The sequence below is a fragment of the Sus scrofa genome, chromosome 2 (assembly GCF_054392235.1).
Source record: "Sus scrofa isolate SSC_HxYL_T2T_F1_AM1 chromosome 2, Sscrofa_HxYL_maternal_Yorkshire_Landrace_v2.0, whole genome shotgun sequence".
Taxonomy (NCBI): Eukaryota; Metazoa; Chordata; class Mammalia; order Artiodactyla; family Suidae; genus Sus; species Sus scrofa.
In genome coordinates, this window is record NC_139384.1 from 5,881,952 (window position 1) to 5,894,911 (window position 12,960).

General features: G+C 50.8%; 1 protein-coding gene across 4 annotated transcripts; it reads left to right on the forward strand.

Annotated features, from left to right (window-relative positions):
- The first annotated feature begins 640 nt into the window (after nt 1-640).
- On the forward strand, nt 641-9,581 carry ZDHHC24 (zinc finger DHHC-type containing 24). Of its 4 annotated transcripts, none has more exons than XR_014836824.1 (4): nt 641-958; nt 2,371-2,648; nt 6,791-6,859; nt 7,094-9,581. XR_014836824.1 is itself a non-coding variant. In XM_003122494.7 (3 exons), exons 1-3 carry the CDS (start codon nt 678-680, stop codon nt 7,387-7,389), a joined length of 855 nt encoding a protein of 284 aa, XP_003122542.3. In that variant the 5' UTR covers nt 641-677; the 3' UTR covers nt 7,390-9,581. The 4 variants fall into 4 exon arrangements, 2 of the variants coding, with proteins under 2 accessions (XP_003122542.3, XP_084866863.1); XR_014836825.1 differs by having other exon boundaries at nt 7,098-8,316; XM_003122494.7 differs by lacking the exon at nt 6,791-6,859.
- The last annotated feature ends 3,379 nt before the right edge of the window (nt 9,582-12,960 follow it).

Below are 12,960 nucleotides of genomic sequence, written 5' to 3' on the forward strand. Positions count from 1 at the left end.
GTGTGACTTTAGGAAAGTCACGGGCCCTCTCTGAATCTATTTCCTCAGGTATACAACGGAGATGACGATAACAATAGCGGTTGCAGACCTCTCTAATCTGCCTTTGGGGTCTCCTCCTGACCCTCTTCCTGCGCCCCCTTGGTGGGAAACAAGGAGCATTATTCCCATTTCACAGTCAGAAACACCGAGGCGCAGAGTTGATTTGAATGTTTTCTCGGGTGACGAGGGGAGACACTAGAGGAGGGGGCGGGGCTTCAAGCCAACTGGATGGGCCGAGGCAGGGCTATTAATATCGGGGCGACTAAGGGTTGAGGGAGAATGTGCTGAGCCGGGAAACCCGGACGCCACTGAGGCTGCAACTCTATCTTCTTTGGCGAGCCAGCCAGCGGGACGGGGACTCAGCAACGGCGGGAGGGGCGGGGCCTCCGCGGGTGGGCGGGGCTATAACGGCGCCGCCCTACCAGGCTCTAGCGCCGACGAGGTTCCAAGCCTTTCCTTGGCTCGTTCGGCCGTCCAATCACATCTCGGTATCTGCCTGCCGCCGCCTGTGAACCGGAAAGCTCGCCTCACCTCTTCACAGCTTCTATTGGTCGTGGCAGACGTCCTTTTGACACTATCCCCGCCCCGATACGGAAGCGGCGGGGTACTCCCGATCCCACCGCGGGTGGGCCCAAGCCATGGGGCAGCCCTGGGCGGTGGGGAGCGCCGAGGGGGCACACGCGCGGCTGCCCCTTGTGCTCACTGCGCTGTGGGCCGCGGCTGTGGGCTTGGAGGTGGCCTACGTGCTGGTGCTTGGTCCTGGGCCTCCCCCGCTGGGACCCTTGGCCCGGACCTTGCAGCTTGCCCTGGCAGCCTTCCAGCTGCTAAACCTACTGGGCAACGTGGGGCTCTTCCTGCGCTCGGATCCCAGCATCCGGGGTGTGATGCTGGCCGGCCGTGGTCTGGGCCAGGGCTGGGCGTGAGTGGGGCACGGGGTCTGGCAGGGGTGGGGTGTGGGGCCGGGGGAGCTTGGGGCAGGGGGAGGGCCCTAGGACCTGATGATAGAACCAGTTTACAAAGATCCGCTTGTTGGAGCCAGAGAACTCCTTTAGAACCAGAAGCCACAAGAAGTATCATTCATTCACTTACAAACATTGAGTACCTACTGTGTGCAAGGTACTGTTCTAGGCACTGGAGGTGCAATAAAACGTATTCCTGATTTTAGCGGAGGAGGGGGCAGATGATAAACTTCAGGTGTAATAAATAAACAAATAATATAGAATGTTAGAAGCTGGTGGTGGTAAAGAAACAAAAAGAGCAGCTTAAAGAGGATGCAAATGGCAGTTTGAAACAGAGTGGCAGGCCTCATTGAGAAGGTGGTATTTGGACAAAGACTTGAAGAGGGTGGGAGAGTTAGCCCCACTCATCTGGGGAAAGAATGTTCTAGGCAGAGGGAACAGGCAGTGCAAAGGCTCTGAGGCAGTTGTGTGCCCAGCATGTTCCAAGAACAGCCAGCCAGCCAGTGTGGCTGACGTGGAGTGAGATGGGGGAGAGGAGAGGTTAGAGATGTAAACCTTTGAATTTGTGGCTTTTTACTAGAAGCGAAATGGAGAGCTGTTGGAGGGTTTTGAACAGAAGAGGGGCATGATTTCAATTTTCTTTCTTTCTTTTCTTTTTTTTTTTTTCCTTTTGCGTTTTCTAGGGCCACATATGGAGCATATGGAGGTTCCCAGGCTAGGGGTCTAATCGGAGCTGTAGCCACCGGGCTACGCCGCAGCCACAGCAACGCAGAATCCGAGCCACGTCTGCGACCTACACCACAGCTCACGGCAACACTGGATCCTTAACCCACTGAACAAGGCCAGGGATGGAACCCGAAACCTCATGGTTCCTAGTCGGATTTGTTAACCACTGCACCACGACGGGAACTCCTCAATTTTCAAAAGATCAGCGTTGTCAGGTTCAATCCCTGGCCCAGGAACTTCTGAATGCCACATCCGTGGCCAAAAAAAAAAAAAAAAAAAAAATAGAAAAGAAACATCCTGGGGACAAAGGTGGAATCAGGGAGATGGGGCAAGAGGCTGCTGCAACAATCCAGGGTAGAGTTCGTGGTGACGGGCCACAGTGGTGACAGTGGAGATGAGAAGTTTGCTCTGGATGTTAGAAGCCAGAGAAGGGGCTCAGGACTGGGGCTGTCAGAGCTGGACGAGCCCTCAGACCTGCTGTTCTAGAAGTGGAAGAAGGGTCTGGGAAGTAGTGCTCGGCTTGCATATACCCAGCGAGGGCTGTGGCTGTGTCTGTTCCCCAGGACAGGTTCAGGGGCTGACCCGGGCATGATGTGGGGCAGTTGGAGCTGCCAGGGGAACTGACCCTGTGGTTCCTTCCCTGCAGTTACTGCTACCAGTGCCAAAGCCAGGTGCCGCCACGCAGTGGGCATTGCTCCGCCTGTCGCATCTGCATCCTCCGCCGGGACCACCACTGCCGCCTGCTGGGCCGCTGCGTGGGCTTCCACAACTACCGGCCCTTCCTGTGTCTGCTGCTTCACGCCGCAGGTGTCCTGCTGCACGTCTCTGTGCTGCTGGGCCCGGCCCTGTCAGCTCTGCTGCGAGCCCACACGCCCCTCCACACGGCCGCCCTCCTCCTGCTGCCCTGGCTCATGCTGCTCACAGGTGGGGAGCCGGGGAGGCTGAGGCCCATCCTGGGGGGAGATGGGATTTCTGGCTGGTTCTCCAGGCAGTGCCCTGGGACCCAGTCCCAATGTCACTGACAGGAGGTGAGGGCAGCCAGGGATTCAGCTGGGTGTACGCGCTGGCAAAAGAGTAGACCCTCGGAGTTCCCGTCATGGCGCAGTGGTTAACGAATCCGACTAGGAACCATGACGTTGCAAGTTCGGTCCCTGCCCTTGCTCAGTGGGTTAACGATCTGGCATTGCCGTGAGCTGTGGTGTAGGTTGCAGACGCGCGGCTCAGATCCTGCATTGCTGTGGCTCTGGCGTAGGTCAGGGGCTACAGCTCCGATTTGACCCCTAGCCTGGGAACCTCCATATGCTGCGGGAGCGGCCCAAAGAAATAGCAAAAAGACAAAAAAAAAAAAAAAAAAAAAAAAAAAAAAGAGTAGACCCTCCACGCAGGTACAGAGTCCAGGCTGAGAATCAGGGGAGGGTACCTGGAGGCACTGGCAGAGGAGGAAAGACTAGGGGTATTTCACTGCGGGGGCGGGTGGGGGATGGTGAGGGAGTATTGTAAGTCCAGGCGGGGGCATTCTTGTTTTTTTGTTGTCGTTGTTGCTTTTCTTTGTCTTTTTGCCTTTTCTAGGGCCGAACCTGCAGCATATGGAGGTTCCCAGGCTAGGGGTCTGTTTGGAGCTGAAGCTGCTGGCCTACATCACAGCCACAGCAACGCAGGTTCCGAGCTGCATCTGCAACCTATGCCACAGCTCATGGCAACACCAGATCCTTAACCCACTGAGTGAGGCCAGGGATCGAACCCGCAACCTCATGGTTCCTAGTCGGATTCGTTAACCACTGAGCCATGACAGGAACTCCATGGGGCGGGGGCATTCTGAGCTGGGGAAACAGTGTGACAGAGGCTTAGAGGCTGGGCAGGGAGGGGTGAAGGTGTTTTGATGGAAATTGTGAGAATTGAAACCAGGACAGTTAGGTTAGCTCTGGCTGGTGGAGGCCTCTGGTGTGGTATGAAGAGACGGCCCTTACTGGACCGGGCAGTGGGGAGCCAGTGAAGGTTATAGGCAGGGGACGTTGGGAGGGGAAGTTTGGGCTCGGGAGGCTGACTGAGAAGCTGTGCTCTGGATGACACTCTTTCCTCTGCCACCGCCCAGGATAGAAACCCCACTTTTTTTTTTTTTATACTTGGTTATCTGCCCCCCAGAATGCTTTGACTGTCTCTTCCCTGACTCCTTCCTCCTGACCTCTCAGCGGTCCTCTCTGTCACCTTGTCCTGCAGTAGCTAAACCTCCTGACCACTCCGAATAGTGGCTGTGTCTCCCCATCCTATCCAAGGCCAGCTCTGTCCCTAGGACCCCTCCCTGAAGCCCAGGGGTGGCCTTGGAAGGCCCGTAGGATTGTCAAGGTCTTCCTCTGCCCACATGGCCTCCTCTGCCCCCCCAGTGACCCCCCGTCTCCACTGAGACTTGAGCCCTCCCCCCCAACTTGGTCATCCACAGCCTCCCACTCACTTCCCGAACCCACTGAAGACTTGGGCTCCAGCGCTCTGTCTCTCTCAGCCCTGGGCCTTGTTGAAATCACAAGTACCTGCAGGTCTGGCTGAATGGCCCCAACCACTTGGCTTCTTGACCTTCTCCTCCATTTGACTTCCTTCCTCTGCTCTGCATCTGTGCCCCAGTCCTGTTGGAATCCAAAATGTGTCACCTGGGAGTTCCCTTTGTGGCTCAGTGGGTTACGAACCCAGCTAGTATCCATGAGGATGCAGGTTCCATCTCTGACCTCGCTCAGTGGGTTAAGGCTGTGTTGCCGTGGCTGTGGTGTAGGCTGGCAGCTGCAGCCCTGATTCAACCCCTGGTCTGGGAACTTCCATAGGCTGCAGGTGCGGCCCTAAAAAGCAAAAAAGCAAAAAAAAAAAAAAAAAAAGTGTTACCCATCAGTCACCCCTCTCTTTGGTCCCACTTCTCCTGTCCATCACTTACTCTTTCACTCTGAGACACCTGCTCCAGAGCCCTGGCCTCACCTTTCTTCCCATCAGCTCCTTCTGTCTTCACCGCCCCAAGGCCAGCTCGGTGCCCTCATTTCCACTCTTCTCCTGCAACGTCTCAAGCCTCTTCACTCTGTCTTGCTTGCACTGTGCCTTCCTGGCTTCTCTGTGTCTGCCCCTTGGTTGCTGAGAGCGGCCAGAGATGCCCAGAAGTTCATGGCAGTTGGTACCATGTCACGTTCATGCTGCTGACCTCAACAGGCCATCCGTGGTGCCTGGCCACCCTGGTTTCTCATCAGCTTGCTCCCTGTAATGCCTGCAGCTGAAACCTTCCCACTTTCCTGTCCTCTAAGCCCTGCCTCTCTTGAAAATCCATCACTGAGAAAATCAGACATCAGCGGGCACGTCCAGAATTGTCTGTCCTGCCCTGGGGTCAGGAGCTGACTGCCCCCGCGTCTCCCAGGGTCCGGCCCCTCCTCCTCCCTGCTCAGGGGCCCCACACCAGGGGTTGCCTCTCCCCCCGCCAATCCAGGCTCCCTCCGCTGGCTTCCTTCGGGTTTTCCCTTGGTACATACCCTAACTTCAGCCGGCATCCTTCTCCACCTTGTGTCTCTGGCTCTTCGTCAGCAGCCAAGTCAAAGGACGGGCCTGGGCTCATGGGCTGCTTTTCCTCACCTCCCCCCATTCCCCCGTCTGCTCCAGACTGGCCCCTGCCCCCGTCTGTCCCCCCAGACCTCCACAGTCCCCCTGCCTCTGTCTCCACAAAACCCAGAAGACCTTCTGAGCTCTCTTCTTGCTTCATGAGACCTGAGACCTCTCAGTCTCATGAAACTGCTGACCTCCAGCCACAGCTTGTACTTTGGGGTTTCCTACTTCCTTTCTGGGTTCCTTATATCTGGTCCCTAAGGACCTAATTTCCTGGCTGAGGTCGAGGCACGGTTCTCATCTCTCTACATGCTCTGCTGGGTCTCGGAACTGTCTTTTGTACCAGCCACTAGGAAAGCTGCATATCTGGCCCGGGCTTCTCTCCTGAGCTTCCGGAACCATCCACTCGATGTCTCACAGGCACTTCTCCATCCTGTCCTAGGACCTTTAGACAGAGTGTTTCCTCCCCTATTCACCTAGCAAATACCTCCGGAACCTTCAGGCATCACCCGAAACATCACTGTCAAAATAGATGAAGTTGGAGTTCCCGTCGTGGCGCAGTGGTTAACGAATCTGACTAGGAACCATGAGGTTGCGGGTTCGATCCCTGCCCTTGCTCAGTGGGTTAAGGTTCTGGCGTTGCCGTGAGCTGTGGTGTAGGTTGCAGACGCGGCTCAGATCCCGCGTTGCTGTGGCTCTGGTGTAGGCTGGTGGCCACAGCTCTGATTCGACCCCTAGCCTGGCAACCTCCATGTGCCGCGGGAGCAGCCCAAAAAATAGCTAAAAAGACAAAAAAAAAAAAAAAAAAAAAAAAGATGAAGTTGACTTCCCTGAGTCTCTCTCTCTCTTTTTTTTTTTTTCTTTTCTGGCTGCACCTGCAGCATACAGAAGTTCCCAGGCTGAGGATTGAACCCAAGCCACAGCAGTGACAAGACCAGATCCTTCACCACTAGGCCACCAGAGAACTCCCTCCCTGAGCCTTTTAATAAGTTTGAATGTCATCTTCTCCCACCATAGGCTCTTTTTTATTGAAGTAAAATTCATGTAACATGCAACTCAGAATTTTAACCATTTTCAAGTGCACAATTCAGTGGCATTTAGTACATTCATTCAGTGTTGTGCAGTCATCACCACGGTCTAATTCCAGACCATTTTCATCACCCCCAAAAAGAGACCCTGTATCCTTTAAGCAGTCTGTCCCCCCTCCCCACGAGCGCCCCCCAGCCCCTGGCAACCACTAATCTTCTGTCTGTCTCTATAGATCTGCTTGTTTGGGACACTGCATATAAATGGCACCATACAATGTGACCTTTTGTGGCTGGCTTCTCTCGCTTGGCATCAAGTTTTAGGGCATCTTGTAGTTCATATTAGTTCAGCTGATACCCATTACCTACTGGTGGGTTAGGATGGCTCAAGCTGCTATACTTTTCCGTTGTCACACACATCACAGCTGTAATTGAGTAACTGAGACGGGAAGTCTTGAATGTCTTGTCTGCCAGCTCCCTGAGGGCAGAGATGCACCCTGCCATTCATCCTGGGATTCCCGGAGGCGCTACCCAGTCTGATGTGTGAGTGAGAGTCCCATCTAGGCAGGGGGCTGTGTCTGCCCTGCTCACCACCGGTGTGGTCCCATCAGCCAGCACGGATCGGCCATGGGGGGCAGCGACTCTGTTTGCCCCATGGAGGAGTGAGCCCTGCTTCTCGGTGGTGTGGGGTGTAGGGAGTGGGGGGCGGGGGGTGAGGGGAGGGCGGGGCCCCGCTGCTGCTGCTGCTCCCTGACCCTCTCGGCTCTCCCCTGGCAGGCAGAGTGTCGCTGGCGCAGTTCGCCCTGGCCTTCGTGACCGACACGTGTGTGGCAGGTGCGCTGCTGTGCGGGGCCGGACTGCTCTTCCATGGGATGCTGCTGCTGAGGGGCCAGACCACGTGGGAGTGGGCTCGGGGCCAGCACTCTTACGACCTGGGGCCCTGCCATAACCTGCAGGCGGCGCTGGGGCCGCGCTGGGTCCTTGTCTGGCTCTGGCCCTTCCTGGCCTCCCCGCTGCCTGGAGACGGGATCACCTTCCAGACCGCAGCTGACGTGGGGCTCACGGCTTCTTGACGTCTGGAAGAGCCTGAGCGGCGCAAGGAGCGGGGACACGAGAGGCGACGCATAACTCAGTTCCGGCCCACCCCCCAGCCTCCGGGCGGGGGCAGGTTGGTACTTTCGGCAACTCCAGCCCCACCCTTGGCCTTTCCCTTCCCAGCTTGGATTCCCAGTGCCCGGGGCTCGGGCCCTGTGAGTCAGCCTTTGTCGACGGCCCCTGAGTACAGTGGAGGGTCTGGCAAGGGGCTGCTCGGCCTGTCCAGCTGCCCCTTCGCCCGGTTAATAAAGTGCCCACGTGGTTCTTGACTCCCTCCATCTTCGTAGGTTTCTGGCCCTTCACTGTTGCCCAGGCTGCTTTTGGTTCCTCTGACCGCAGGCCTGCGGAGCACGGAACGCCTGAGGGCGAGAGGAGCCAGGGCTCTTGGGGTTGCGGGGTGGGGGTGGGGGGGTGCCAAGGCAGAAGGGAGCGAGCCAGGGTATGCGAGTCCAGAATTCTCTCCCAGGTTCAGTGCCCTAGAGTTAGGAGCAGTTCAACGCCGACGATCTCATTGAACTTCTCTGGGACACAGGACAGCAGTGACATGGGTGATAAAACTTAAAGCTCTGAGACTTATGGGATAAGATCCTGGGGTAGTAAATGGACAAGGTCGGATTTGAACCCAGGTCTTTGTGCTTTGTTACCCTTGCACAGCCCAGGGGAGTGAGTAGGAAAAAATCAAGGCAGAGAAGTCAGGTGGGGGATGGAGCTGAGAGGCCCCGGCTCCTCTCTGGACCCCTTAGGAGCTTCCGTTCAAACACTTTCATTTAAATATAGTAAAGTAGACACTTCCAGTAAATGAGGTAGGTTTAAACATGTGTTAAACATGTTTGCCTCTTCCCTCTTAAAATCTGAAAAAATAGTAAGGAAATAAAAAAGACGTGAATTTACAAGAAAAAAGAAAAGAGGGAGAGAGCAGCAGACCAAAGAGGTTGATAACATGTTGAGACATGGGAGGGACCCAGGCCCAGTTCCTGGCTTGGAGAAGGAGCAGCTGAAATTAAAGCATTCCCAGAGGGTGGGGCCAAGGGGCAGCCACAGCGCCCCCCATCCCAGAGCCCTGGAGAGGCTCGGGGGTTCCACCAGCACCTTGGAAGGCAAGGTCTGGGGCTGACAGTAGGGACTGATCCCAAGTCTCTCTGAGGAGTAGCTAGGAGTAGCCCACCTGACCCCTTGCAGCCGAGCAGCTACCCCACTAGGCTGGAGGTGGGGACTTCCATTGCGGAGGGTGGGGGTGAGAGGCTGGACCAAAAATGGGGTGAAGTGACAAATCAACAGATACTGCTGGAGGCGGAGGAGGTCCTCCAGTGACACGGCAGGCTTGCCTCCAAGAACCCTCAGAGCAGCCCACCCTTCTGCCAGGCCCGTGCCACCAAAGTTTGAGCTGCTAGGACTTTGTTTTCCCACAGCGCATGCTCTATTACTATTTTTTAACTGTTAGGAACTTGGTGTGCCTGTCACTGTGCTGTACATAAGCTTTGGCAGACTTCCTGCTTCCTCCTCTGCTTTACCCCTCATCCTCCAAAATATGGTTTTTAAAAAATTTTTTTAATGATTATTAAATAGAAGATGCAAGAAAATGTTTATAAAATAAAGAGAAACAGCACCCTCTTCAGCCCCATTTAGGAAGCGGGTACCATTTCCTTTGAAGCCCCTGCCGTGCCTCCCTGGTAGAGGAAACACTGAGCTGGCTTTGCTTTGTGATTTTATTACATATGTTTGTATGGGTTTTGCATGTTCTGAATTTTATATAAGTGGAGCCATACCCTGTTTATTCTCCTGTGATTTGCTTTTTCAGTCAATATGACGTTTCTGAGATTTCTCCAAATCAATGTGTGTGGCTGCAGGGCATTCCTTTTTCTTGCTGTATAGTGACCCATCAAAGATACCACTATGGGTTTTTCTATTTTGTCCCACTGATCATTTTATCTACCCGTGTGTGATCCCCCACGTTCTGTTCTTGGCCCTTGCTCTTCTGTATAAAGTTTAGAATTAGCTTGTAAAGCTCTACCAATAAAACCCCTTCGAAATTGTGAATGGAGCCCAACCTAATCTATAGATCAGTCTGGGGAAAATCAGCATCTACACGAAATTGAATTTTCCAGTTCATGAGCATGGTGAATCTCTTCATGTAATGTTCTCAATAAAGTTGTATACTTTTTCTCATAAAGATCATACTTTTTTTTTTTTTTTTTGTCTTTTTAGGGCCACACCCGTGGCATATGGAGGTTCCCAGGCTAGGGGTCGAGTTAGAGCTGCAGCTGCCAGCCTTCACAGCCAGAGCAATGCCAGGTCTGAGCCACATCTGCGACCTACACCACAGCTCACGGCAACGCTGGATCCCTAACCCACTGAGTGAGACCAGGGATTGAACCCGCATCCTCATGGTTTCTGCTGAGCCACAACAGGAACTTCAATATCATACCTTTTTTGGTTGGATTTATTCTTAAGTATTTGATAGTTATGTATTGTTCATGGTTTATGAAGATAATATTTTTATGTCCAGCAAACCTAAAACTTATAATTTACTTGTAAATTCTGACTTTTCTATATTTATAATCATATCTATGAAAAGATAATTTTGTTCTTTTTTTCATCCCTCTTATTTTTCTTGCCCTTCTGTCTGAGTGAAGGCAAAGGGTGGGCATCTTTGACTTGTTTCCGACCTTAGAGGGAATAATTTCAGTATTTCACCATAGTTTGCTATAGGTTTTTTTTTTTTTTTTTTGCCATACCCATGTCATATAGAAGTTCCTGGGCTAGGGATTGAATCAGAGCTGCAGCTGCAACCTACACCACAGCTGTGGAGCTGTGGGATCACCAGATCCTTAACCCACTGTGCTGGGCCAGGGAACCAACCCACACTTCCGCAGTGACCTGAGCCACTGCAGCTGGATTTTTAACCCACTGCGCCACAGCAGGAACTCCCCTAGGTTTTTTTTAAATTGATGCCTTTTATTAGGCTGAGTTTCCTTTGATTACGAATATATTAAGCTTTTTTTTTTTTTTTTTTTTTTTTGCTTTTTAGGGCTGTGCCTGTAGCATATGGAGGTTCCCAGGCTAGGGGTCAAAACAGAGCTGCAGCTGCTGGGCTACATCACAGCCACAGCAATGCCAGATCTGAGCCACATCTGCCACCTACACCACAGCTCACAGCAATGTTGGATCCTTAACCCACTGAGCGAGGCCAGGGATTGAACCATCATTCTCACGGATCCTAGTCGGGTTCGTTAACCACTGAGCCATGAAGGGAACTCCCAAATGTATTAAACTTTTATTTTTATCCTTTTATTTCACTTTCTGCCTTTTAAGAATGGGCTGTAGGTGGATTTTTAAAATGTAGGTAACAGTTTGTCTTCTAATGGAAGTTATTTAGTCATTTGTATCTATTGTAATTAATGTTCTTGGATATATTTCTACTCCTTTATTTTGTGCTATTGTCCTATCTTTTCTAGTTTTTTTACCTTTTCATTTATTTTTTCCTGGGTGCAGAATTCTAGGCTAATAGTTATTTCCTGTCAATATATTGAAAATGTGATTCTTTTAGTCTCCACTGTTGCTGTAAGTCAACTGTTTTCTATTTTGCTGTTTTTGTTGTTACTGTTCCTTTGAAGATAATTTTTTTGGCCACACCCATGGCATGCAAAGTTCCCGGGCCAGAGATCGAACCCATGCCATAGCAGTGACAATGCCAGATCCTTAACCCACTGAGCCACAAGGGAACTCCTAAAGGTACTTTTTGTCTCCAACTGCTTTTAAGATTTTGTGGGGTTTTTTTTAGTATTCTGCAGTTTTACTGTGCTATGTCAAGTGTGGTTTTCTTTGCATTTACCTTAATGGGATTCCTTAGGTATCCTGAGTCAATGAATTGATGTTTTTCATCAGTTCTAGAAAATTCTGTCATATCTTCATTTGTTTTTTATGTTTTTTCTTAAATTATAATTGATTTATAATGTGGCACCAATTTCTGCCATACAAAGTGACTCAGTCATACATAGATATACATTTTTCTTCAAAAAAATATGTATTGCTTTCCACCATGGTCTGTCCAAGGAGATTGGATATAGTTCCCTGTGCCGTACAGTGGGGCCTCATTGTCCCTCCATTCTAAATGTGGTAATTGGTCCTCAGATGTCTTCTCTCTCTGCTGGAACTCTACTAGACCTTCCTACTCCATCCTCCTTGTCTCTTTGTAGCTCTTGTTTTCTGCTTCTGGCATTCTGGATAATTTCTACACATATATCTTCCAGTTAAGTCTTTTTTCAGCTGCTAAACCAATCTATTGAAGGGCTTTGTTTGTTTTTTTGTGTTTTTTTTTTTTTTTTTTTAAGGGGTGTGTTTTAGAGGTTGTGTCAACGCATTCATTGAGTTTTACTTGTCAGATGTTTTATTTTTCATTTCTGGAAGTTCTGTTTGGTTCCTTTTCAAGTTTGCTCGATCATTTTATATACTCTTGCTGTCTTACATTTTAAGTTTCCTTTTTTTCTTCAAATATATTGAAATATTGTATATTTTTTGGTAATTCCAATATCTTAGGTCTTTGAGGCCTGATGATGCAGGCTACTCTTTGTGTTTGTTCTTGCAATTTGTGAATTTTGACTGAAGTTATAGTTCTTAGAATTCTATCAATGGGGATGTTTTTTGAGATTGCGTTAAAACTGAATTCCTCCAGAGAGGAAATGTGTTTATCAGTTGCCTGATTACAAGCCAAACCTGCACCATCTTAAATTCTCAGCAAGGGGTCTTAGCTACCGCCCAGGTATCAGTAATTCAGGTTGGCATGTGGTCAAACGTTCTTAGGAGAAGTCTTTCCCCCTCTTCTGCCCAGTACTAGTTTTGTCAAGAGGCAATTTCCCTTGCTGATTCTGATAAGATTTCAAAGAAATCTTTGGTTTCATTGATTTTTTTCCCCTCTGATTTCCTGTTTTTAATTTCATTGTGTTTTTGTTTTTTCATTTTTGGCCACCCCGAGGCACATGGAGTTCCCGGGACAGGGATCAGATCCGAACAACAGTTGCGACCTAAGCCACAGCTGTGGCAATGCCAGATCCTTAACCCACTGTGCTGGGCGGGGGATCAAACCTGCGTCCCAGTGCTCCCAAGACACCACTGTTCCCGTTGCAGGGTCAATCCTGTTCTCTCTGGAATTACCATTTATCAGATACTATGCTTAATCGGAATTCCAGAGAGAAAAGAGAAAATTGGAGAAAATTTTTTTTTTCCCTAGTGACTTTTTAAAAAGTCAGTATGGATCAGTATCTGAAAGTAGTAATCCACTTCTTGCTGAGCCAAGAATTGGGCTATAATTAAATTATTTTTTTGGGGTACTTATTTTTCATGGAGTTAGTAATTACCTTTTTTTTTTTTTTCATTTGCTGTTTTCAGTGTATGCCAATTGCTAATTCTTCCCCAACCCTGCGTGACAGTTCCTCTTTTTTCTGGACATATCCCTTCCTCCCTGCTTGAGTGAGTGCTGTTTGCTCTCTAGAACCGCAGCGGCCACTTCTCCTGGGACTTGTCTTTGCATGTTCTGGGCCAGATTCCCTGAT